General features: G+C 41.8%; 1 protein-coding gene across 1 annotated transcript in view; it reads left to right on the top strand.

The window, feature by feature from the left end:
* The window catches only part of LOC141134479 (NACHT, LRR and PYD domains-containing protein 1 homolog), an 86860-nt gene extending 60616 nt beyond the window's left edge, over positions 1-26244 (top strand). The window contains exons 5-9 of the mRNA XM_073624003.1: positions 1486-1521; positions 3882-5577; positions 11071-11157; positions 16951-17142; positions 24540-26244. Coding sequence (XP_073480104.1) covers positions 1486-1521; positions 3882-5577; positions 11071-11157; positions 16951-17142; positions 24540-24843 — 2315 coding nt within the window. The 3' untranslated portion in view covers positions 24844-26244. The remainder of the gene's footprint in view (positions 1-1485; positions 1522-3881; positions 5578-11070; positions 11158-16950; positions 17143-24539) is intronic.
* The last annotated feature ends 1001 nt before the right edge of the window (positions 26245-27245 follow it).

The following is a 27245-nucleotide window of genomic DNA, read 5'->3' as shown; positions in this document are numbered from 1 at the left end:
TGCTTGATTTTTTTAAACTATGTACATTGTGTTTAGGCCTTTAGTTTCGTTCATATTGGGGTAAAAACAATTGATTGAGCCGCATTTTACCTCCCAACTACCCACCAAAAAGACATCATGCAGCCACTCAGGGTCTTACATATGCAAAGCAAGGCATTGCAGTTGCGAATAAAATTATACTCCATGTAGTGTTCATTGGGCAGTGCTACTGCAAGACGCAACCCGTTCAAATGAATAGGGCTGTGCTGCGAACATGAGCCAATTGCTTGGCTTGAGGTTGCATCTCCCTATTTACATAGGAAATCCTTGATCGCCTGTCAAAAAAAAATCATTCAGGAAGGGGCAGTAATACCTCCTAAATGCCAAGCAGCAGATTCTCTATGGACCTCTGAAAAGCGATTTACTACAGATAACTTCTCAGAGGGGTGGTAGAGAGTGCTGCAGGTGTGAACAAGTGCTTAAAGTTGAACTCCATGTGGATATTAAAAGCACCATGGAGTTATCTGTTAAAAATAGTTACAATTATTTTTGAAGGCTACCAGTATAGGTACCTGAATGTCTCTTGATTGCAATGCTTTTTTTTATCTCCTGCACAGCAGCACCCAGGCTGTGAGAGGGAGGGGCAGAACTAGAAGCCATTTTTCAATACATATATGCTAGTAGGGAATATGCTTTCAGAAAACCAAGGTGTACAGAGAAATGAGTTTATGAGTCTACTGCTGCTCCTTCACCATCCAATCACAGACTGAGGACAAGGAGGTGAGCTAGTTGCATTACCAGCAGTAGAGAAATATAAGGTCAATGTGTCTGGCTGTATGGCTCAACAACGAGGCCTATGTAAATCTTACAACTGGATGGAGAAAATTACAAATCATTTGGCATGTAGAACAGTTCCCATTTGTGTATTCCAACTCTAAATTTAGCAATTTGCCTGGAGTTCAGGAGTTCAACAACATACCCATAACTAATTGTAAGATTAGTGAGATATTCCATTATATTTATTGTGGGTGTATTTTTTGTTTTTTCTAAATAAAGAATTCTGTTTATAATATTATATGGGTGTTCTTCTCTGAAGAATCCTTTTCCAGCCCTTTGGGCTTCTTTCCTGCTCTCTTCCCTTTCCCGGATTTTTGTTTATATTGTTGGGTTGATTCAGAGGAACTTGTTTTAATAGCCTTATTATTATACAATTACCCGGGCTATAAACAATAGACCCCTTGCACCTGGGTGGGTAGAGTGTCTATACTATTATTACTTCTGTTTAGATATTGATACACTCCCCTCCCATTGGATTATCGTTATAGACGGTTTCTCCTTGACTATCCAATCTGTTTTTTCTAATTGTAAAATATTTATCCTTTTACATATCAGTAAATGGCAAGGTCCACTATTTTCCAATATTGGTTGTCTTTAACTTTTCACTTGAAAAAGAATTTACCAACATATGAACATATTTTACATACAGAAAATGCTTTCTTTTCACAGATGTTGAGCCTTTACTGCCCACAGGATCGCTATTTGGTAAGAATATTGTATTTTATTTTAGTCTTTACACATTTCTACACATGTACCTCTGACTATGTGATTTATACCTAGCTGTTAGGAATTATTAGGAAAAAGAAAGCCGAGTATTGCTAAGTGTGCACATTGGGCATTTTAAAATCAGTAGCTTGATTCCTACATTTGACAACAACAAATGCAGTGAAAGAGCAGCTGAAGAACAACATATACACGCCAACCTGGTCTACTGCTGTGTCCTTAATGCACACATGGTAATGCTTGCTGCATCACACTTAAACACCTATGCCTACACCACACCTACTATATGTTGTTCATTTGAATGCACTGAGATTTCATTCTGAATTCATTGACAGCACAGTACACCAAAGTGCGTTACATGCTTTGGCAGCACACTGGTGTTAATAGATTTAAAGTGTAAGTCCACCTTAACACTAAAATCCCTGCATTTACACACATCAACGATCTAACACTAACCTATCTAGCCCTGTAAAGTAGAAATCAGTATACATACCTTCTTTGAAGCCGATCCGATCCGGTCTCCAGCGGCGGAAGCTCTGCAGAGGACACAACTGACAACGGCTGTGAAATGAATGGGGAGTGATGTCACCCATAGACTTACTATGGGGCTTTGGTTGTCGGCTGTGTCCTCTGCACCTCCACAGCGAAGCCGCAGCTGACAGCTTAGTGTGGGATCGGGTCAGCTTGGCTTAAAAGAAGGTATGTATACTGATTTCTTCTTTACAGGGTTAGATAGGTTAGCGTTAGATGGTGGATGTCTGTAGATGCAGGGATTTTAGTGTTAGGGTGGACTTCTACTTTAAGCAAACATGCTACAGTCATGTGCAATCCAATATATTAAATAAGCTTTGAGCAGAGATAACTTTTCTTGAAAACTGCAGAAGTTATTTTGAATGATAACCATATGTTACAAGCCAGACAATAGAGATATAGGCAAATTTCACCTTTGCCTACCTCCTTGGATTCCTTTCTGTTGGTCACTGAGTCCACCTACAAAGTTATTAAAGACAAACAGGGGCTTTTAGAAGGTGTGGAGTGGTTGGGCAAGTAAAGCTATAGGACTAAAATTTTGCATTAGCTGCAAATCTTGAAATCCCAAAGTCTGTAACAAGTTTACTTTAAAGTGGTTGTAAACCTCAGACATGAAATATGAACAAAGCACACCCTTCTATACTGCATACTTGTCTCTGTGAAAAGCACTGAGTGTGATTTCTTTCTGCTGCCTCATTCCTCTGTTGTATGCATGAGTTGCTTCTGACAGCTTTTCCTGACTCCACTAGATAATTAGTAACGGGGGTGGAGAACTCCAGCACACAGCTGTGCACGTTCCCTGTATACTGTGCGGAGGGGGACGGGGGGGGGGGGGGGGCTTTGTCAAGGCTCAAGAGCTCTCCACGCTGACTTCTGCAGTGTGAGACTTCAGATCCCCCACCCCCTGCTTTTCAGAGCTGAGAAATCATGTGTAAAATGTGTGTTTTAGAACGCTGTACAGGAAAGATGACTGCAGATAAACAGATACAACTTATGTAACAGGACTTGTTTCATATCTGTGTGTAACCTGAGTCTAGTCACGTCCCTGGGTTTATGTAAGGGTTTTTAACCACTTTAAGTCTATAGTTACCTAGGCAATTAGATCTCTTCAGCTTAACTGGTTACTGACTTAGGAGCACACTGATTACAGTGAGCTGCGAGGTGACTGCCAACAAGTAATATCTTCTAGTAGCAAAGACTTGGAATGGATTGTGTAGATTGAGCGCCTATTTGAGACCATTCACATACATTTCAGTTGACTTTCAAGTCAAACATATTAAATAAGTAGCCATTAATGGCATCTGTACATAAAACTTTACATGCCACATCAGGTGGAAGCATGACTTAGCAGACACATGTATATTGCCTGTCATATCTACTTATCCATCTGCAGAGACTTAACCTCAAAATAGTGGAATATGCCTTTCACTAGTAGGTAAATGCAAATCATTTAATAATTGAATATTGTTTTAATAAATATTTTTATACAGCAATGTGCATAGCCAATTAATTAAATAATGTGACATTATATGTTTGGCTGTGCCATATGACACTAGCCGAAGGGGATGCTGGGGGTGAAATATGTACATGCAGCTATTGACTACTTCAAAGCAAATAGGTTTTTGCCTAGATATGTAAATGATACCTGGCTCCACGACTGAATAAAGTATTATTGTGAGTTGAGCAAAAGATAAAATAAGGTTCTTTTCTGGCATTGGTGCTCTTGACCATTATTAAACTGGCCTTCAGAATAAACAAAATCCCAAGTTTTCTGGCTATTACTGATTGACTGTGTTTTTTTTTTTTTACAGATTTTATTGAGCATTACAGACAAAGAATGAAGGAATTATACTTGTCTTCTGAACCACTAAGCAGTTGTATACGCAGAACCCTTTTGATTCCAGAATGGAGGACACAGCACCTAACACCAAAATGTACAATAACAAATGCTAAGGAATCCGACGCAATATCATCTGAACAGTTGTTCACCAAGGACTCCAAGAAACTCAACTCCAGGAGAATGCTCCTGGCAGGAGAAGCAGGAATAGGGAAGAGCAGCTTCTCTGAAGGTCTTCAGAAAAAATGGGCTCTGAGGCACCAGGAAATTATCTATGATTGTGTGATCTATTTCACTTTTGCTGAGCTCAAGTCAATCACAACGCCAATAAGCCTGCGACAGCTTCTGATTTATAAATGTAAAGAGGTGATGCCTGTTCTACAACAACTTTTTGAACCAGGGAGGCTTCTTATTATATTTGATGGAATGGATGAATTTAAAATAAAAGAAGAAACTATGTTCCCTGGGGCCAGCATCAACATTGACTCTCAACTTCCAATAGAAGATCTAATTTTGAGTATTTTATCCAAAGTTCTTCTACCTAACACAGATATCTTGGTCACTTCACGCTTAACTAGTGTAAATCTGCCCATCATAAAGGAGTATTTTGAAAGAACATTTATAATAAAAGAATTTTCAGATGAAGAAATCAAAGAATTTTGCCAGAAATCTTGTTCAGGGGATGATATCTCCCAACTTATTTGCCAGTTTATAGAAGAACACAACTTGTCCAGTCTGGCTTCCATCCCTCTTCTCAGCGGTGCATTGTGTGAACTGTCAAAAAACCGTGGTTTATCATATTATAAAGAAAAATTGAGCACTCGCAGTGAGATGATGGTGTCACTTCTTAAGCTATGCCTACAAAAGGTCCTGTCATGTCACCTTGAGGAGCCATGTTGTGCCCCAGGACTAAATGTTCCTGACAGATTAAGAGACGTTGTTAAGAAAGTAGCTTTCCTGTCCTATAACAACCTTGTTAATGGCAGAGAAGAAATTTGGGTCCAGCATCTGTGTGTGTCCTGTGTGCATACCCAACAACTACTGCAGGAATTATGTGTGTTTTTTTTCAAGAGGTTACCTATCGGTGATGTTCTTCAGTATAGGCATGCTAGCATCAGGGATATGTTTGCTGCATTACATTGTGTTTGGGAAGTCCATAACACTGGAGGGGCAAAGGAATGTGTGGATTGCTTAGATTTTTGGGTCTCAGGAACTCTTCCTAGTGAACAAAGTACCATCTCTGTTTTGCAGATCATTCCTTCAAAACACAGTGCTGAATTTCACAACTTCATCAGTTTTTTCATGGGTTTTATGAATTACAAAGACATTGACAGCCTCACTAAGGAAAAAAGAGAATTAAATGGCTATGAAGTACTTATTTTACAAACTTATTTTGAAAACTGGCTTAGAAAAGAGCCTACTGGGGCAGAGCTGCTAAAACTTTTCCATTGTATTTCTGAAATACACAATGATTCAGTTACTCAACATCTTTCCAACATGTTTACAATTGTGGATTTATTTGATACACCACTAAATGCTCTGGATATTAGAGCAATACAATACAGTTTGGAGAAGTGCAGGTTAGAGAAACTTAACTTATCCTTGTGTGACCTCCGAGATGAAAACCTTCAGCGTTTAGAGGACATCATCAGGAATTCAACCCAGGTCCTGTAAGTATATGGATTACAAATCATCAAAATGTAAAGTAAGCTAAATTTTTATATTGTATTATGTTTATTATTAGTTAGTACTAGTTTGGGCTAGACTCCAGTGCAGAGGGACTTTGAAAGAGGGCATTTGAGAGTTAACTTTCATTCAAACAAGTTATCATCAATTGTCCAGCAGATTCAAACTTGCCTTGCAATTGTAACTGGATGTCATTTACAATAAAACTTGATTCTTATTTGTGATCCCTGCCTACAGTCCTGCCACCTGACTGTAAAAAGTTTGTAAGCATCTGTGATGGTTTTATCATGCAATTGCAACACTTTTTACAGACACAATTGTGAAAAGTGGGCCAAGCCATATTTTATACTGGTGTAGAATTACTTCTGGTTCAATAATTTTTATTCAATTAACATAAATAGGCACATCAAATCTGCTCACGCAGGGGCTTAAATTAATTGTAGCGATAAATACAAAGCCTTATATAGAGGCAAGAAAATAGGAAGCAACAACAAAGGCTAAACCTAACAGGTGTAAACAAATGAGTAAAGAGGTCCAGCTAGGATCCACATGAACAGCAACATAAGATCTAGACAAGCAAACTTCTTAACAGTAGTGCAGTATGGCATATACGCCCAAAAAGTGAAAAAAAGATGTAGGAACCCCATAGGAAAGAGAAATAGTTGGTCGGAGGCGCCCAATGCTGGCCGGGGGAAGTGAAGGGAAGATTATAACAGAACTCCTGAAAAGTTAAATGAACGGATAAAAAAAATATATGTTTAATGTTTTAGTCAATTTGATCAGTCTAGTTATGTATACCCATCTGCCACATTGCACAGCCAGGAAGATCTTGCTGCTACCATTCTGTATGGTCCAGCTATACTGCTACTTGGGTCACCTGGCTGCTGGTGAAGTAGTGAAATATCAGGGCATTCCAGGTACACCCAAGGTCCAGAACTGGTTAAATGTCCAGTCATCAGGTTTTAAAAAGAGAAGAAGCTGCTATACTGAAGCTGGAAAAGGCATGAGAATCTTAAAAGTGGCTGAACAGAAGTAAAAAAAAAACATTTAACACATGTATTACAACTATATGATTTTTGCTTTTTGCCTGGAGATATACTTAAAGTGTATTTCCACTTGCCCTCCACCTGGACCCTCCAGCAAGGAAAAATCCTAGTTACATCTCTTTGCTTATGAGGAGGGGGGTAGGCAGTTGTGTTTGCCACAATTAACACTATATTTACTGTGCAGGCAGATCTTTATTGTGAATTGTAACTAGATTTGAACACTGTCTGTCCTAACAAGGGGTTAAAAGTGTGGAGGCTGGACTTATTGCATTGTACAGTGGGGCAAAAAAGTATTTAGTCAGCCACCAATTGTGCAAGTTCTCCCACTTAAAAAGATGAATGAGGCCTGTAATTGTCATCATAGGTATACCTCAATTATGAGAGACAAAATGTGGAAACAAATCCAGACAATCACATTGTCTGATTTTTGAAAGAATTTATTTGCAAATTATGGTGGAAAATAAGTATTTGGTCAATATCCAAAAGTTCATCTCAATACTTTGTTATATATCCTTTGTTGGCAATGACAGAGGTCAAACGTTTTCTGTAAGTCTTCACAAGGTTGTCACACACTGTTGCTGGTATGTTGGCCCATTCCTCCATGCAGATCTCTTCTAGAGCTGTGATGTTTTGGGGCTGTCGCTGGGCAACACGGACTTTCAACTCCTTCCAAAGGTTTTCTATGGGGTTGAGATCTGGAGACTGGCTAGGCCACTCCAGGACCTTGAAATGCTTCTTACGAAGCCACTCCTTCGTTGCTCGGACGGTGTGTTTGGGATCAATGTCATGCTGAAAGACCCAGCCACGTTTCATCTTCAATGCCCTTGCTGATGGGAGGAAGTTTGCACTCAAAATCTCACGATACATGGCCCCATTCATTCTTTCATGTACATGGATAAGTCGTCCTGTTCCCTTTGCAGAGAAACAGCCCCAAAGCATGATGTTGCCACCCCCATGCGTCACAGTAGGTATGGTGTTCTTTGGTTGCAACTCAGCATTCTCTCTCCTCCAAACACGATGAGTTGTGTTTCTACCAAACAGTTCTACTTTGGTTTCATCTGACCATATGACATTCTCCCAATCCTCTTCTGGATCATCCAAATGCTCTCTAGCAAACCTCAGACGAGCCTAGACATGTACTGGCTTAAGCAGGGGGACACGTCTGGCACTGCAGGATCTGAGTCCCTGGCGGCGTAGTGTGTTACTGATGGTAGCCTTTGTTACGTTGGTCCCAGCTCTCTGCAGGTCATTCCCCCCGTGTGGTTCTGGAATTTTTGCTCACCGTTCTTGTGATCATTTTGACCCCACAGGGTGAGATCCTGCATGGAGCCCCAGATCGAGGGAGATTATCAGTGGTCTTGTATGTCTTCCATTTTCTAATTATTGCTCCAACAGTTGATTTCTTCACACCAAGCTGCTTGCCTATTGCAGATTCAGTCTTCCCAGCCTGGTGCAGGTCTACAATGTTGTTTCTGGTGTCCTTCGACAGCTCTTTGGTCTTCACCATAGTGGAGTTTGGAGTGTGACTGTTCGAGGTTGTGGACAGGTGTCTTTTATACCGATAATAAGTTCAAACAGGTGCTATTAATACATGTAATGAGTGGAGGACAGAGGAGCTTCTTAAAGGAGAAGATACCGGTCTGTGAGAGCCAGAAATCTTGCTTGTTTGTAGGTGACCAAATACTTATTTTCCACCATAATTTGAAAATAAATTCTTTCAAAAATCAGACAATGTGATTGTCTGGATTTGTTTCCACATTTTGTCTCTCATAGTTGAGGTATACCTATGATGACAATTACAGGCCTCTCTCATTGTTTTAAATGGGAGAACTTGCACAATTGGTGGCTGACTAAATACTTTTTTGCCCCACTGTATGTTACAGGGACAGGCTCATCCTGACATTGTTCAAAAAACCTTGCAGTCAGCCATGACAGCTAAATGAGAAAGGTAAAAAAAAATGCAGAAAAAAATTGTAGGCATGCTGTGTGAATGGGAACACATAATAAACATAGAGTGCTGTTTTCTTTAAATTTTACTGCAAAAGTGGAAATACACTTTAACTACCTCAATACCAGGCACTTACACCCCCTTCCTGCAAAAGCCAATTTTCAGCTTGCAGCACTGTTGCTGTTTAAATGACAATTGCACAGTCATGCTAAACTGTACCCAAACAGAATTTTTATCATTTTGTTCCCACAAATAGAGCTTTCTTTTGGTGGCATTTGATCACCCCTGCGCTTTTTATTTTTTGCTAAACAAATAAAAAAAAGACCTAAAATTTTGAAAAAAAATATTTCTTTTGTTTCTGTTATAAAATTTTGTAAAAAAGTAAGTTTTCTCCTTCACTGATGGGCACTGATAAGGTGGCACTGGCGGGCACTGATAAGTAGGCACCGATGAGGTGGCACTGATGGGCGCTGACGATGGGCACTGATAGGCGGCACTGATGGGCACTGGTAGGCGGCACTGATGGGTGGAACTGATATGGAGCACTGATGGGCATTGATAGGCGGCACTCATGGGTGGCACTGGTGGGCACTCATGGGTGGCACTGGTGGGCACTGATAGGTTACACTAATGGGCACAGAAAGGCTACACTGATGGGTACTTATGGGTGGCACTGATAGGCGGCACTGCTGTGCACTGATGGGCACTGATAGGCGGCACTGCTGGGCACTGCTACGTGGCACTGATATGCAGCACTGATAGATGGCATTGATAGGCATCACTGATGGCACTGGCAGGCATTGGGGATGGGCACTGATTGGCAGCTGCCTAGGCACTGATTGGCATTTCCCTGGTGGTCTAGGGTGGCATACCTGATGGTTCAGGGTAGTGCCAACCCCTGGTGGTCCTAGCGGCATCCTGGTAGTCCTGGGTGGGCATCCGAGGGGTGGCTGAGCTGATAAACAATCAGCACAGATCCCCCCTGTCAGGAGAGCAGCCGATCGGCTCTCCTCCACTTGCATCTGTCAGACGCGAGTGAGGAAAAGCCGATCAACAGCCACTCCTGTTTACATCGTGATCAGCCGTGATTGGACACAGCTGATCACGTGGTAAAGAGCCTCTGTCAGAAGCTCTTTACCGAGATCAGTGTAGCGGTGTGTCTGACTGACACACCGCGCCACCAATCGCCATGATGCGCGCCCCCACGGACGCATGAGAGCAGTCGTTCTGGGAGGCCGTCATATGATATCATTTGACGGCCAGCGGCCGGAAAACGGTTAAAGCTGCAATCCTATACTAAATCTGCCTCATTAAACACTATTCTGCCTTGGTTGACACTATCTTGTCATACTGAAAACATTATAATCCCTCCCTTTAGTCAAAAACAAACTTATGAAGTGTAGTGCACCCCCTAAGGAGCCGCAACAAACTAGGATCCCCCACACCGAATTTTCGCAGGCACTCTTGAATCAGAGAAGAGTTTGTGACTTTATTTTATTTTTTTTCTATTTATTGAGGGTAACAACTTGGATAGGGATGGGAGGTTATGGGATGCCCATTTGACTTCAGTTATAACTTCAGGGACAATTCTTCCTATATACTGTCTCTATATACAGCTACTCTTCTTCCTCCAGTTCACACTTGTTTGCAGAACTCAGCTGGTACACCGTGAATACCTGACAGTCACTTAGTCAGATGGAAGCAATGGCCCACTACAGGCAGGAACCCAAAGCCCTTTGGTGTGTAGCAGAATTTCGGTGTCCAGCTTGCATTACTCCTGTGGCTACTGATCCCAGCACCACCTCTTGAGGCACTACCAACTCGCCTGGCTGCAGATGCCCCTTTCACTAGCCCTCCATCCTAATTTCTTATCACAGTCATCCAGACTGACACTCACCTGGGTGATTCTCAGGAGATCTCCTAGATGTGCTGCCCTGCTCCCGCTGTCCTCTCCTTGCTCCCGTGCCTCCAGGAAGAGCTCCCTCCATGGGTTTTGGTAGGGTCCTTCCAGCCCCAAGCCCCAGGCACCCCCCCCCAAGACTACGGTGCACCTTCTAGGGCCGCCAACAGCCTCCTCAGCACTCCATCTCCATCTTCCACCTGACTGCCCCTGCTGGCATGGCCCATGTCTATTTATGAGGTGAATCTGCCCTCTGCCAGCCCTTTGCTGGGGATTGGCCGAGGCCCTCATAAATATGCATGGCAGCCCCTCCTATCTCCCACCCTCCAGCTCTGGAAGTTTTTCCTGGCTTTTACAGATTACTCCTCCAGTTACTGTTCTGTCCTATAGTATGGCAGAGTCTGTACCTTGAAAATGATATTGTTTAAATGTGCTGTAACACTATAAGCTGGAACACTTTTGGAGTCTGTTTACTTTTAAGCCCATCTCACCTTTTGTTCTATATAAAAAATGCTGAGTGATTGTGTATTTATGCCTTTATTCTATTTTAAAAAATTTAAATGGCCTTTTTTGGTTATCTTAGTCTAACCTCAAATATGCTTACTTCAAAATCGGGAAAAGCCATAAGGAATATTCTCGAACATCCAGAATGTGCCATAAAAGAACTTTTGTAAGTAACACTTTTCCCTCATCTATTAATAATGTAATAATCAAAGTTTATTGACATTTCAAGTTGTTTTCTAATATGTTTATTGATACCTTTTTCAATTATCCTTGTAGCAACTTATAATATAACAGGAGAAACAAATGCAAGTTCTATATATAAAATCCTTGTTCCTTAGTGGTGATCTGACAAGCAGACCTGATTGGATCACCCATGCAAAAGGGGCCTTAAAGTAAACTAAACTAAATTTTTAAATCATTTTGGATAGAGTGTAGAGGGACTAGAACATCAGTCCAGTTTTTATTGCTGGCTGTGCCCCCATTAGGGAGATTCACCGTGTCTATTAGTCCTGTTTACCAATATCTTTGAAAGTGACAGTAAAAGAAAATCCCAAATTTTGAGTTGACATCTCCATCCTAATAGAGGGAATAGCTTCCAATGGGAAGCTAGTTCTGATGACCCTCACTTTGGAGGGATTTCCTCTCACTTTCTGTTTTAGCTATTGGACAGAATGTGAAGGGAAATTTCCACAATGGAACAGAGGGCAAACCTGACAGTGGTTGTAACCCTCCCTTACTCTATCCAATTTTTTTTTTTAAGTTTTGATTTTTGTACTACCTTAAGCTTATTTATTTATAGTTTATTCTCATGTGAACACAGAGGTCGTGATTTACATGAAAATTAGGGCCCGTTCACATTTGCTTTGGTCTCCGAAGAGCAATCCGTGTTCAGATTGCTCTTCAAGGAGAATTTTACAGGCATTGAGGAGGCGTTATTTCATGTCCTTATGGTCTGCTTTAACTCCTTGAACGCTGCAGTAGTGCTCCACAACCATGTGCATTGCATGCATTCGCTTGAATGGCTTGTGCTCAGCGGATGCTACGCCTGCCGAAAACAAAAGGGGAAGTAATTCCCGCAACAGTTGCAGTTTTAAAAGGAAAGGTAATTTTTAATAATATTAAGACCGCTTTCCCCAAAAGTCCTGCATGCTGCATCTTTGGTGTGGTTTCGGAAAATGCACCAAAATTGCAGGATGTAATAAAAAGTCTAAGGGAAACTGTGGGTAACCTGCATGAAAACTGCGGGTACACTGCGCTGCAGCAGCACTTTAGCTAAACTGTACCATGGCAGTTTGAAAGCAGCATAAATTACAAAATGGCTTGTGTAGCAATTGTATATGCTATATGAGCATTTTTTTATTTGCTATATTTTTTTTTCATGAAAGTGGAGTTACCCTTTAAAGGAGTTAAAGGTTTTTTATCTTAATGCACACCTTTTGTGTGTAGCAGCAACCCCAGCACCCCCCTTATTACTTACCTGAGTCCCATCTCTCTCCAGCGATATCCACAAATGTCTAAGCCGTCCAAGACACTCCTGTTGATTGTCTGAGACACAGCAGCGGCGTTCCTGGCTCCTGTGGCTGTCAATCAAAGTCAGTCAGCCAATCAGAGGAGAGAGGGGGCAGGGCCAGGTCGGGGCTCTGTGTCCGAATGGACACACGGAGCTGTGACTCTACTCCAGTGCCCCCATAGGAAGCTGCTGACTGGGGCACTCAATAGGAGGGAGGGGCCAAGAGAAGCAAAGAGGGACCCAAGAAGAGGAGGATCCGGGCTGCTCATTGCAAAATCAACTGCATAGAGGAGGTAAGTGTAGCAATAACTCACGGTGGAGCTGCTGGTTTAAAACGGGCTGTCGCCTTCACTTTCGCCACCTCTATTTCACCGGCACCGGGTCTAGGGTCCCGTTGAGTTTACCTCTGGACAATGTAGGCACCAGACACTTGAGTATCTTTTCCAATGCTTTAATGAACAGGTAATAAAGGAAGTAGCAGGAAAGAGGTAGAAGGAAAGTTGCAGGGAAGCTCAAATACCTTTTCTTAGTATTCTTTGGTACATCCTTAGGAATTGAACGCTTGTAACTAAATATACTCCCCTTGTTGGATTCAATCTTTGCCTGTCTGGATAGGTTTCTCTCACTCGCCTAGCAGCCAGTACGTAGCACGAACAAAAGTCTCTGCCACAGACTTGTTTAGAGCAAAACCTGTACGATCCTCTGCCACAGGATGTAATGGTTTATGGTGAATATCAGACACAGCACTTGAACCTTTAAGCCAACCCGGCAGTACTATGCAGTAAGATTACTTCAGGATACGTCCTCCAACTGAGTCACCAGGCCCCTCTCCAGACCAGCACTCTGCGTGATCCTTCCATGATGGGTCCTCCCCTGGGATCTCCTCAGTTGTCCAGCTTCTTCACACAAGATAGACAGCCCAGGACCATTCCTCTGCCGCTGTGGTAGGCCCCAGACAGGCTTCTGGGCCCACCCACACGCTGCAGCGACGTGGGCCTCTGGATTGGAGGACCACGAGGTAGTACTCCTAACGCATACCTGTCGGCCAGGAGGGCCAGCAGGTGGCTGAAAACGAACCCCTAAACATGGCGTCTGTCCCATAAATACCCTCTCCCAGAATGCAACTCGGAGGACCACCTCCACCGAGTTGTCTCCGGGACAGAGGAGCTCTCATACGCTTCAACACGTTGCCTTTCCAACACCAGTCCATGGTGACAACAACACCCACTGGCACAGTGTGGAACTACACGCAACTCAGCCAAGCTGGAACAGAGGCAAATCTAACTTCACCTAACAACCCACTAGATTTACCTATCAGCAGTAGATTAGAAATCTACCAGCGCTACATAAGTATAACATGTTTGTTATTTTTTTTTTAAAAACAAGACTTTACAATCACTTTAACCCTTTCTCTACCAGAGCTGTAAGGCATACAGACCTACAGCACTACTTCCAACTGGCCAGGTCCATATGTCATGTGGACCTGCATTCCGCCTTGTACTATAAGCTCATGGTCACTTAAAGCGGGGTTCCACCCAAATTTTGAACAATATCTGTATGTATTCTCTTCCTTGCCTAGATGCTGACATGCCGTTTAAAAAAATTTAAATCGCCGTAATTACCTTTTATTTTTCTATTCTTCTTTGCACTTCCTGGTTCTCCTCCTGTGGGAGTAGGCGTGTTTCTAGCCTCTCCCAGACTCCGCACAGACTCCTGGGAGCTAGTCTCAGGCTTCCCAGGATGCCACTGAGCATGTGCGGGAATGAGCGGTGAATGCTGGGAGCACAGCATTCACCGCATCCAGGAAATAAATGCTTGTGGGCTTCAAATGCCCACAATGAAGATGGAAACTGCCTGCAGTGAATAATATAAGTTATTCTTTCCGACGAAATCTGACACAGGCGAACATATTACACACAATATGTGAGTATGTAATGCCGAGAAGAAAAGTTTGTGAATGAACTAAAAAAAAAAAAAAACGATAGATAGGTGGACCCCCGCTTTAAGTGACCATGCACTTATAGTAGAATTGTTCAGCAGACACCGCTGAACAAAACGATAGCTCCGATCAGTGGCTGATAAGCCCCTGGTCAGAGTTATTTACTGAAAATTTGACCCCCCCATCCCTGCCCCTGCATCTCTGCACTCTCACTGCTCCACCTGACATCTAAAATGCTCTCTACCCCCACTCTAATTATTCCTTACCCTACCACTTTACCCCCACTGCCCTGCCCCCCCCTCCAGAACTGATCCCCCATCTTAAAACCCAAACCCCTGTGTGGCTACCCTGCAGCTGTCAACTTCCCTCTTCTGCCCTCCCATTGACTTTCAGTGCTGCAGATGAGACATGAGGGATCTACTTGTTGAAATAGATCCCCCCTGCTGCTCCGACTCCCCCTTCAGTGCCCCCACCTAACTTATGGACGAGCCCCCCTCCCTGCAGCTGCTGGCTAGCTCTCCCTCTTCCCCCTCCCGCCAGCTGCAGATGCTATCTGGTTGCTGTCAGGATGGAGAGAGAGGGAGGGGGCTGGTAAACATGTGTTTTACCAGCCCCCTTCCTTTCCTTAAGGAATGCAGTAAGTGATCAGGACAGATTGCTTCTGTATTCATTAATCACTGACACATAGTATACTGTGTTTACTATGTTTCAGTTTTTGAATGAAACATAGTAAACACTATGTACTAGGTTTCATTTTATGAATGAATAGGAGCCTCTTTGCAGACTCCTATTCATTAATTTACAGTGCAGTGCAGGCTGAAGAGAAAGCTCTGAAAGCTGTAAGTGAAAAATTAAAACCTCCAGATTTTTAGAGAAATTTGGTCATTTACATTTTTGCATACGTTCAGTTTTCATCATTTCACAAACAGGTGCAATTTAAGATTGACAAATATTTGTTATTTATTAACTCAATACAGGGTAAGCTTTTAGCGTGTTTTTAGCAAAAATATCAATTTGATAAACATTTGCGCAAATATCGCTGGGCCTTAAAAATCACTAGCACCTTCTTTTTATTCTACTGGTCATGTGCTTTCAGAAAATATATGGTTTGGGGGGTCTTTTACAAACTCCGAAAGCTGTAGGAGAAAAATGAAACCTCCAGATTTTTGGAGACATTTGTTTATTTTCATTTTTGCGTAGGTTAGCTTTTTACCATTTCCCAAAAAGGCGCAATTTAAAATGGACAAATATTTGTCATTATTTCAATCAATACTGGTTAACCTTTTATATTTAGTAGGAATTTTGTAAAATTTGCTGTGTTTGTATCTGCTAATAATGATTTTAGTGTGTTTGTAGCAAAAATATAGAGTTGATCCGGGCTGCTCTGTGCAAAACCAACTGCACAGAGGAGGTAAGTATAATATGTCTGTTATTTAAAAAAAATAAACATTTGCGCAAAATGTTAAAAATCAGTAGAATCAGTAGAACCTTCTTTTTACATCTACTGGTAATGTGCTTTCAGAAAATATATGGTTTAGAGCAGTGGTCATCAACTCTGACCTCAGGGCCCACTAACAGGCCAGGTTTGCAAGATAACTGAAATACATCACAGGTGATATTATTTGCTGCTCAGTGATTGCAGTATTCTAGTCTGCATCTCTCCAAGGTAATACATAACACCTGGCCCTGAGGACAGGGTTGATGACCACTGGTTTAGAGAGTCTTTTACAAAATCTGAAAGCTGTAAGGAAAAAATAAAAAAAAAAAATGGAAAAATTACAAAAATAATCTGGCCACTTAAGTTTAAAAGTCGAGTGCAGGGCCTGAAAGGGAAGGGGTTAAGCAGTAATTGTGTGCATGTGAATGTTATATGGAGGGAAGTGAGGACCTGTCTAAGATATCACTGGTATCCGTGGAAATCTTTCACCTGTCTGATTGGAGGTCCCAGGAGTAGGAATTCATTGCTTGGATCGTGGAGTCACACATTACATACAAGCTTAACTAGACCTGTAGGGGTCTTTATCTGAGGCGAGAGGCTGGGGCAAACCACTGGTGCATTACGAATGGTGGAAGTTGTATATGATCTGAATATATTGAATTCTACCTTTGTTCACACAAGCACCTTCATTTATGAACTTTTTCTGATTGAGCACTTTATTTATATATTTCATTTTCACTTTAAATACTGTGGCACTTTTATGGTGCGTGAAGATTACGTTATTGGATGTTTATTTACAGCACTGCCACTTTTATATTTTGCACTTTATGATTAATTGAAGATTCATTTGATGTTATTGCTCATTGAGTGAGTGCCACATACACCTATATATAAGCTGTAATTATGTTATTAACATATTTTCTTTTTCATTTTTTAAACTTTCCTGACTAATTGTTATGCGCAAAAATCCATAAACAAATGAGTAATCATGGGACAATGTATTCAGTTTGTCCTCTTTGTAACCACAGATTTAATTAAAAAAAACTTACAAAATCTGCTTTTGGACTTTCAGTCTACCAATAAACCAACTTGGTGAGCAGCAGAAAAACGAACTTGGTCCAAATGGTGTGCAGCAAATTTGGGTGGCTTTTGAAAAGAACACATCAGTGGAAACATTAAACTTACGTGACAATTATATACAAGATCCTGGAACTGAAAATATGATTTCCAGCTTGGCACAGAACAAGACTCTTAAAAAACTCATGTGAGTATTTGGTTTAATATTTTTTTAAAATTATTATTATTTATTTATTTATTTTTTAATCAAAATATCGACATACAGAATTTTCCTTTCAGAACATTCAGAACATTCAGAAAAAATAAGAATATTATTTAAATACATTCTCAACCCCCCCCCCCAACCCCGCTACCTCGTTACCCTCTCGTCTTCCTTTAACTTTTTTTTTCTCTCATTTTCTTTTTGTTTCATTTCACCCGGTAGCCCCTCACCTAGCAGTTTGTCGCCTTGACATATCTCTGCGTTTTCTTGAACATCTTCCAATTTTTCCATTTATTTGTAAATCCCTCCATATCTTTTTCCCCACTGTATCTCAAATATTCCATGTTGTATGTCTCCTCCACTCTACTGATCCAATCCCTTATTTTGGGGCTTTCTATTTCTTGCCACTTTCTAGGTATCAAACTTTTAGCAGCATTCATCATATGAGGTATCACTGAGTTTCTATATTGCCTTATTGGAATTTCCAGCCCGTGGAACAGAGGAACAGACACGTCCACGGCTCTTCGGGTATTACTATGTTGGTAATTTGGGTAGGGAAGCAATTCCATTGATGTTTATGGTTGCTGTAGGATGTTTATATAGTACTTTGATCCACTGAATCGAATCATCCTTGGGCCTATTTCCATATTTTCCAACGTATTCATCATAATGCCCCAGTCTACTCTGTCGAATGCCTTTTTGGCGTCTGTCGACAGAAGTAGACCTGGGGTAGTTCCCTTTCTGATTTTCTGAAGTAAGAGCAACGTTCTCACACTGTTGTCTCTCCCTTCTCTTCCTGGGATAAAACCCGCCTGGTCAGCGTGGACCAGGTCGGTCATTAGGTCTTTCATCCTTGTGGCCAAAACTTTCTCGAATAATTTTGTATCTGCGTTCAACAGAGATATTGGTCTGTAACTTGAACATAAAGTACTATCTTTCCCCTCCTTCGAAATGATAGTTATCGAGGCCAGTAAGGCTTCCCTAGTCATCTCATACCTTGTTCCCAAACCATTCATATATAGGCATAGTTTTGGTGTTAAGATTTCTTTGAATTTTTTTAGATAGTAAGTCGTGAACCCATCTAGACCCGGGCTTTTTCCCGAGGCCGATTCTTTTAACGCCATGTTTATCTCCTCCTCTGCTACAGGTGTCTCTAGGGAAGATACTCTACTCTCTATTATTTGGGTTAATTTAGCTTTTTTAGGTATTCTTTTATCTTTTCTATTTTTCCTGTTTCCTGTTGCCCCTTTTGGTTTACTGAGTATAACATCCCATAGTAATTCTGGAACACTTTTGCTATTTCTTTTGTCGCATATACCATTTCCCCTTTTTTGTTTTGGATTTTTTCTATGTAATTTACTGATTTTTTTCTTCAGCATTCTTGCTAGATGTTTACTCACTTTATTTCCCCACTGGTATCTTTCTTTTGAAATTCTACTAAATACCCTTCTTGTCTCTTGTTCCATTAGGTCCTTTAATTCATCTCTTTTTAGTACTAATGCCTGATACAGCTCTTGATCTCGCCCTCTATATTTTTCGTGTCTTTGCTCTAAATCGTATATTTCCTTTATTAATTTCTCCATATTTTTTATTCTTTCCTTTTTTTTCCTTGCTCCTATAGAAATCAGGATCCCCCTGATGTAGGCTTCATCCAATATCTTCTTTGTGTCATTTATTATAAAATATTGTTCTATTTTTTTTTTTATTATTTATTCCTCTTTCTTATCTTGCATTAATTCCTCATTTAATCTCCATGAGTAGGGCCGTCTTTGAGCTTCTGGTACCTTCATCTTCATCGTCACTGGTCTGACAATGTTGTTATTTCTAGATTTGTTTCAACTATCAGATCTAATAGCCTGTGTTCGTCCATTATATAATCAATCCTAGAGTACGACCCATGCACAGGGGAGTAAAATGTATAATCTTGTGTTCTAAGATGTTGCATTCTCCATACATCCATCATTTGACACTGATGTAGTTTCTGCTTTATCATTTTCAATTGGGCATTCCTAGTCCCCTGTGCACAGGACGTACTATCTAATCAAGGTTCCATTCAAAAGTTCAGGTCTCTGGTCATTATCACCTTTCCTGCTTTAAAATCCATTAATTTACCCATGACCTCCTTTAGGTAATTTGTTGGGTTCCTATTGGGGCAAAATATATATTTGCCAATGTGCATTCCATTTCGCACAGTCTACCCCTAACTAATGCCCCGTACACACGGTCGGATTTTCTGACGGAAAATGTGTGATAGGACCTTGTTGTCGGAAATTCAGACCGTGTGTAGGCTCCATCACACATTTTCCATTGGATTTTCCGACACACAAAGTTTGAGAGCAGGCTATAAAATTTTCCGACAACAAAATCCGTTGTCGGAATTTCCGATCGTGTGTACATAAATCCGACGCACAAAGTGCCATGCATGCTCAGAATAAATAAAGAGATGAAAGCTATTGGCTACTGCTCCATTTATAGTCCCAACGTACATGTTTTACGTCACCACGTTCAGAGCGATCGGATTTTCCAACAACTTTGTGTGACCGTGTGTATGCAAGACAAGTTTGAGCCAACATCCGTCGGAAAAAATCCTAGGATTTTGTTATCGGAATGTCCGATCAATGTCCGACCGTGTGTATGGGGCATTAGAGATATCGTCCTTCGGGGTGGATCATCCTTTCCTCCAATATGAACCGAACACCTCTAGCTACTCTGATTGCTACGCCCTTTGCCCTTCTTATTGTAGAGTCCCCATAATACCATGTTGGAAAATGTTTTGACTATAGCTTCATGTTTGTTTCCTGGGAAATATGCGTCTCTATATTGTTTAATCTCTTCTAAGATTTTATGTCTTTTTGTCAGTGTATTTAACCCTTGGACGTTATATGTCAACAAAATTACTGTTATCATTTATTCTCCAAACTCCCCGCCCCCTTCTCTAGACACCTCGTCTCTATTATTTGTCATCTAGGAATACTCTGGTTAAAGTGAGGATTGTCCACTAGAGGTTGATATTACCTGTAGGGGGTCCCAGTTTTACCACGGATTGCTTCTGCTCTTTCCTGCGAGGTGCCTCCCCCCCTTCCCCCCATCCCCCCCTCCACCCTCCCTACCCCCCATGGCCCCATTTTAGCCCCAGAATCATAGGTGGAACAACAATCCATTACCACCCAATGATTCTCTTATCCTGGGGTGAGGCTCGGACCATGCCCCTCCCTCCGACCCCCCCAATCCATTGAAGGGGGACGGACGGACCGGGGGCGCGCAGGCAGCCCGAGTGTCACAGTTCTCCAACCTCCTTCATCGACAATTCTACCAATTCACCTTTACTTACTTCTTTTCCAATTCTCTGTCCACCCGCCTCCCCTCCCCCCGAAACTCTCTACCCTTTCTCTCCCCTCTCCAATCTGCTCAGCTTTGGCTTCTTTATCTTATCTCAGTCTCCCTTGGCCTATTGCTAAGCAGTCTCTTTGTTATCTTTTATTCTAACTTCTTCTTGCAACTCTTTGCGATTTCTGTCATTGTTCATCTTCGTTCTGTGTAGTTTTTCCTTCTTCTGACCATCCTGGGATGGCCGGGACTTGAATGTCCAATTACAAAATTTGTGTAAGTCTTCTGGGAACCTTAGTCTCAATGATCTTCCTTCCTTCTGGACTATGAAGCCCCAACTATATTTAATATTCTTTATTCGCATTTATTCCAATAGAGGTTTTAAGCGTCTTCTTCTATCCAAAGTTTGGCATAGATCTGTAAAGATTTGAAGGTCTGCTCCCTCATATTTTAATGCGTACAGACGACCGGAATTTCCCACAACCAAACTGTGGATTTTTTTTCCTACGGATGTTGGCTCAAACTTGTCTTGCATAGACACGAACACACAAATGTTATCGGAAATTACGAACGTCAAGAACGCGGTGACGTACAACACATACGACAAGCCGAGAAAAATTAAGTTCAATAGCCAGTGTGGCTCTTCTGCTTGATTCCGAGCATGCATGAACTTTTGTGCTTCAGAATGCTTCCACACACTGGGAAGACACAGAACCCAAGGTGCAGCCGCTCTGACTTGTTTAAGCTGCTGAACATAGGCGCTCCTCTGCTAATTTCTCCTGAATTGTGGTATTTAAGATCAACCAGCCACTACAGACAACACCTGTATGCGAGTCAGCACAGGGACCAACCTTTCATTACGCACCAATAGTACCCTTTATAGTCCCTATATCTGGGGTGTTGTCAGGTGCTGGATACCTGCTCTAGGAGTTAGTTTACAGACAACCCTAGTCTCCATACGACAATAGCTGACTAGAGAACTTACAACTTAGCTGACGGACGTGACGCCCTTTGTGTCCGGTCTTGATCTGCTGGCGGTCTTGGTTTCATGGCAGCGGTGCTGTCACTCAGGTCTGGACCCCGGTGGCTAACCACTCTCTCCCTCCCCCTCGCCTAAACTGGATGCCATATGATGCCGATCTCGTAATAGCATGACAGATATACACCTCACCTCCAGCACCTGAAGAAGAGGTAGCAACCTCGAAACGCGTTGGGCCTGCACTGTCAATTAGCTCCTTGCTGATACAGCCTCTGTGGGGTTATGTGTAGCTCTGTCGACTTGGCGTGTATATCCTGGTTGTATTATCAATACTTGTAAATTGTGGCATCCATATTTGTTTTTACTTATGTGCCTTAGTATATGTCATACTTTTACATCTTTGATACAATAAAATTTTGATATTTTTTATATTTTCTGTTATACTTTTCTGAGACCTCCGCCCTTTAAAATCCCACTTAAGAGGAAAAATCTTCTAGTGTATATGAATATAGGGATGTGGGCTGGTGGTCTCCTTCCATAAAGTTCGTGTCACCACCCTAGTCTCTATGTCAATCAGCTGGAGGTCCCTCCCCTGTCACCTATTTTTTCTTGGTGTCAGGAAAATTTGTCAGAAGTGATTCAAGCTGATAGCAGAGGAATGAGGGAGCAGACAGAATTGAAACTTAGTGCTCTTAATTGAGAAAAGTGCACAATATAGAGGGATATACTTTGTAAACATTTAATTTCTGAGGTTTACAACCACTTTAAGAAAAAAAAATGTCCCTCTGCAGGTTAATGCCATAATATGCTAGTATGCCCCACATGCTAGCACATTATGACAGACTTATCTCACAAACGAAGCCCTCCAGTGGCATGCTGACACCACTCCCGTTGTTTCCATCACCTGGTCTTCCTTCCGGGTTTCCAGACATTTGAATGACCAGACCACAATTATGGCACTCCCCCCACAAAACTGACAATGCCAAAGGTGTCCCTGTGCTCCTTCATTCAGATTGGAGGCACTCTAATACAGGAGGTGTGTTACTAGCATACTAGCATAATATGACAGACTTACCTAAAAAATTGATCCCTCCAGTGGTGTGCTGTCACCACTGACAGCTATTCTATCTTCATCCAGTCTTCCTGCCGGTTTCACAGGTTCTGACCGTTTGAATGAGCGATCTGTGATGATGTCACTCCTGCGCATGTGCACGGGAGTCATGGCCGTGGCACAGCTCTCTCAATGGACATCACCGGCTGCTACATGGTGCACATTTAGGAGATATTCACTTTATCTACAGATAAGCCTTATTATAGGCATAATCTAAGGTAAGAAACACAACGCATTTAGGCCACTTTCACACTTGTGCGACTTGTCCTGTGACTTGGGACTGCAAAGTCACATGACAAGTACCCCATGATTTCTAATGAGTACCATTTATATCTGTGCGACTTCAAGTCACAGCGACTTCAAAGTAGTCCCTGAACTACTTTGGTCCGACTTTGATGCGACTTAAGCTCCATAGACCTCAAGATTACACAGGCATTGCTTCAAGTCATGTCAAAGTTGTGTCAAAGTCGAGCTACCTTCAGGTCATACAAGTGTGAAAGGGGCCTTTACTAAAGAATATCCCAACCCTAAAAAATAAATGTAATATATTGCAGTTTCAGACCTCATGATTCTCATTTGCTCTGACATGCACTGTGAGCTGTAAGGTCTTACATAGACAGGTGTGTGGCTTTCCTAATCAAGTCCAATCAGTATAATCAAACACAGCTGGACTCAAATGAAGGTGTAGAACCATCTCAAGGATGATCAGAAGAAATGGACAGCACCTGAGTTAAATATGAGTGTCACAGCAAAGGGTCTGAATACTTAGGACCATGTGATATTTCAGTTTTTCTTTTATAATAAATCTGCAAAAATGTCAACAATTCTGTGTTTTTCTGTCAATATGGGGTGCTATGTGTACATTAATGAGGAAAAAAATGAACTTAAATGATTTTAGCAAATGGCTGCAATATAACAAAGAGTGAAAAATTTAAGGGGGTCTGAATACTTTCCATTCCCACTGTACCAACCCACTCGTTCTCTTCATTCCTCTCAAGACCTTCTGCTCTCTAGCTCCCTCGTCACCTCCTCCTATGCTCGCCTCCAGGACTTTTCCAAAGCCTCTCCAATCCTATGGAATGCCTTACCCCAACCTGTCCAATTATCTCCTACTCTATTAGCTTTTAGAGGATCCCTGAAAACCCTTCTCTTCAGAGAAGCCTACCCACACCTAACAACTGTATTTTCATTTTCTCCATAAGCTTACTCCCCACAGTTATTAACTTTTGTTCCAATTGACCCTCCCTTCTAGATTGTAAGCTCTAATGAGCAAGGCCCCCTGATCCCTCCTGTATTGATCTGTATTGCAGGTGTAATGTCTGCCCTCGTGTTGTAAAGCCCTGCGCAAACTGTTGGCGCTATAAAATATTATATAATAATAATAATAATAATTTTAAAAATTAGCAGCTACAGTATTTGTAGCTGCTGACTTTGATTTTTTTTTTTTCGGTGGAACTCCGATTTAAGCTGCAATATATAAAATGTTTATTTTTTAAATTTAAATTTAAATAAAACACCACTAACTCCATAGAATTCTACCAATTCCACTGAAAAATTAAAACAAACTAGTGGGACAAGTTTAATACCCATCAATTTTTAGGTACTTTTCTAATTTCATTGCTGTTTATTCTATCTGTATTGGGTTGTGCCTTTGTCTTAGCATCTGTTGAGAAATCCTGAGCTAAAAAATATCTGAAAGGGTTAGTTCACCCTTACTGACTTTTACCACAAACCTGTCTGTGCAATACAGCGTCCTCAAAACATTACCATGCAGTACTGTTTTGGAAAAGAATGCTTACTCTTTCAGCTGCTCCTTCCATTCCATTGCCCTCCCCTCTCTGTCTTGCAGAGAACATGGTAATACAGAGGGAGTCTTGTGGCAACAGTCAGTAAAGGTGACCTAACCCTTTTTATAGCAGTAACCCAATATTAGAATATTATTAATATTTTGGTGTTTGTCTCTAGATTATGCATGAATGCGTTCACTGAACATGGAATGAAGAACATCGCAGAATTAATGAACACAAAGAAAAACCTGACCGTTGTCATGAAATTTACAGAGGATGAAGAATTCTTCTCCTTTGTGCAGGATAATTTTGGAAATCTTCAATCTTACAAATGGAAGCGATACCCCAAGGCATGGGTTCTTCACATCCTTACTCTCTTACAAAACAACCTGACGGATGAAGATCACCAGAGTGAAGAATTGACTCAATTAATGCAAAACATACGAACAATTCTGAATGTAATTACCTGTGAAAATTATTAGTAGCAAGGCTAAGATTCTTCATATCAACACCCCAAGAGTGGAGATTAGCCTCCTCTAATTATTTTTATATTTGTAACTGAACTCACTTGCTATCATGTTCCAATGTGAGTGTATATTTGTCATCTACAATGACCACATCAAAACCACTTTAAGATGGAATTCCAGTCAAAACTGAAAATTTGCCCATGATTAGTATGTTAAATATGTCATTGTCATATGTCAAACTTGGATGGTTTTCCGACGGAATTCCGCTCAAGCTTGCCTTGCATACACACGGTCACACAAAAGTTCTCTGAACTTTCGACCGTCAAGAACGCGGTGACGTACAACACTACGACGGGCCAAAAAAATGTAGTTCAATGCTTCTGAGCATGTGTAGAATTGTTTCCGAGCATGTGTAGGAATTTTGCGTGTCGGAATTTGCACAGACGATCGCATTTTCGGATAGGAACTTTCTCTGGCCGAAAAGTTGAGAACCTGCTCTCAATCTTTTGCTGCCTGGAATTCCGCCAGCAAAAGTCCGATGGAGCATACACATGGTCGCATTTAACGACCAAAAGCTTTCATCTGTCTTTTGCTGGCTGAATTTCTAATCGTGTGTACGCGGTATTTGTGTTACACACTACAATGTTGGATCGCATGTAGTTCTCTGCTTGTCAAGCATTACACTCACATTACAATGTTGGATCATCTGGAGTGCTCTGCTTGACATGCATTGCACTCACACTTATTAAGAATATCTTGGTACATTTTTCCATTCATCCTTCAATGATATGAAGTTTGCCAGTACCCTATGCTGAAAAACAGCCCCATGATCAGTTGAGACTGAACCAACTGATATTAATTTCCACTGACAGGGGGCAGGATTGCTTTCTAATTACTGATAGATTTCAGCTGGTCTCTTGGCTTTCCATGCCTTTTTGCACCTCCCTTTCTCCATGTGTTCAGGGCCGTCTTTAAAGCAGGGCAAAAGGGGCAGCTGCCCTGGGCCCTGCATTGTTGTGGGGCCCAAAGCAGCTGCCTCATACTTGCCAACTATCCTGGTTTAAATTCCCTTGTCCCTTGAAGTTTTAGTCCTGTGCTGTGTCCTGTTATCTCAGTGTGAACTGCTGCTACTAATGCTGCCCAGCTCTGCCCTATTGTTGTGTACGGATGACTCACCTGCAGACCCTGTGTTCACATGTAAATAACCGGCATTCATATGTAAATAGCGGCTGCATTTATATGTAAATAGAAGCGTTCGGCAGCATTGATATGTAAAAAAAGGTGACATTCTTATGCATATCATGCCCCCCTGAGGTCAAACCCACCATCACCTATACTGAATGCTGCCCACTGGGGAGGGGCATGGTTGAAAGTCCTGCCTGCAACTGTGGTCATTAAGCCTACCATCAGCCTGTTCTGCAAAGGTAAGCAAATTGGTGGTGGTGGTGGGGGGGGGGGGGGGGGGTAGTGTGGGGTGTGCAGGGGTAGGCAGAGAAGGAATTACAGTTTGGGGTGCACAGGTGAGCAAGGAGTGGATGTATGGAGGTAAGGAAGGTGGGTGGCAGGTAGAGTTAAAGGGGAGGGTGGGAGTGGAGAGGATGGGGGAGGTTTGGGGGTGCAGAGGCACTGCTGTGTATCTGCTAAAGGGCAGCACATTTCTGTGGTGTCAGGACAGTGATTTTGCATGTGTTCACAGCACACACATGTGAACGCAGGCTACACGTCTCAGTTACATTGGTGGTCACTGTAAATCTTCTCATTACATTGGGGCTTGGTGTAGAATTCTTTCTTTCACACTAGTGGCCAGTGTGAATGCTCCCCTTACATTAGTGGTCAGTGTAAATCCCTCCTTACATTTGTGGTTACTGTTAATGCTTCTATTACATTAGTGGTCAGTGTAAACCCCTATTACATTGGTGGCCAGTGTTGAAACTCCTCTTTATATTGGTAGTCAGTAAAAAGAATTAGCATTGCCATTGATCTCACACTCCCTTCCCCCCCAGCACTGCCACTGATCCCCGGAGTTCTAGGATCCCTTGGAGTTTTCTGTCTATTGATGGGTCCCCTCACCTCCCAGTCCATAGTGTGCAGGCAGTGAGGAGATGGTGTGCTGTAACCTCTAGCAACCAATCAGTGAGCAGTATTACTGTACAGTAATCTCTAGTAACCAATCAACAAGCAGAAATCATGTGTTGTAACCTCTAGCAACTAATCAGTGAGCCATATGTGTGCTGTAACCTCTAGCAACCAGTCAGTAAGCTGTAATGATATACTGTAACCTCTGGCAACCAATCGCAATTGCTCCCTGATCTGATACAGTAAACTGATTTTGAGTCCAGTTGCTATTTATTGTATGTCTCAGAGCAGGTGGAGAGCGAAATTGCATGGGGGGGGGCAAGAAAATTTTTGCCCAGGGT

This window comes from Aquarana catesbeiana, linkage group LG03, assembly GCF_042186555.1.
Source record: "Aquarana catesbeiana isolate 2022-GZ linkage group LG03, ASM4218655v1, whole genome shotgun sequence".
Lineage (NCBI taxonomy): Eukaryota > Metazoa > Chordata > Amphibia > Anura > Ranidae > Aquarana > Aquarana catesbeiana.
The sequence above is the reverse complement of the archived record's forward strand: the minus strand, read 5'-3'. Positions and strand labels throughout refer to the sequence as shown.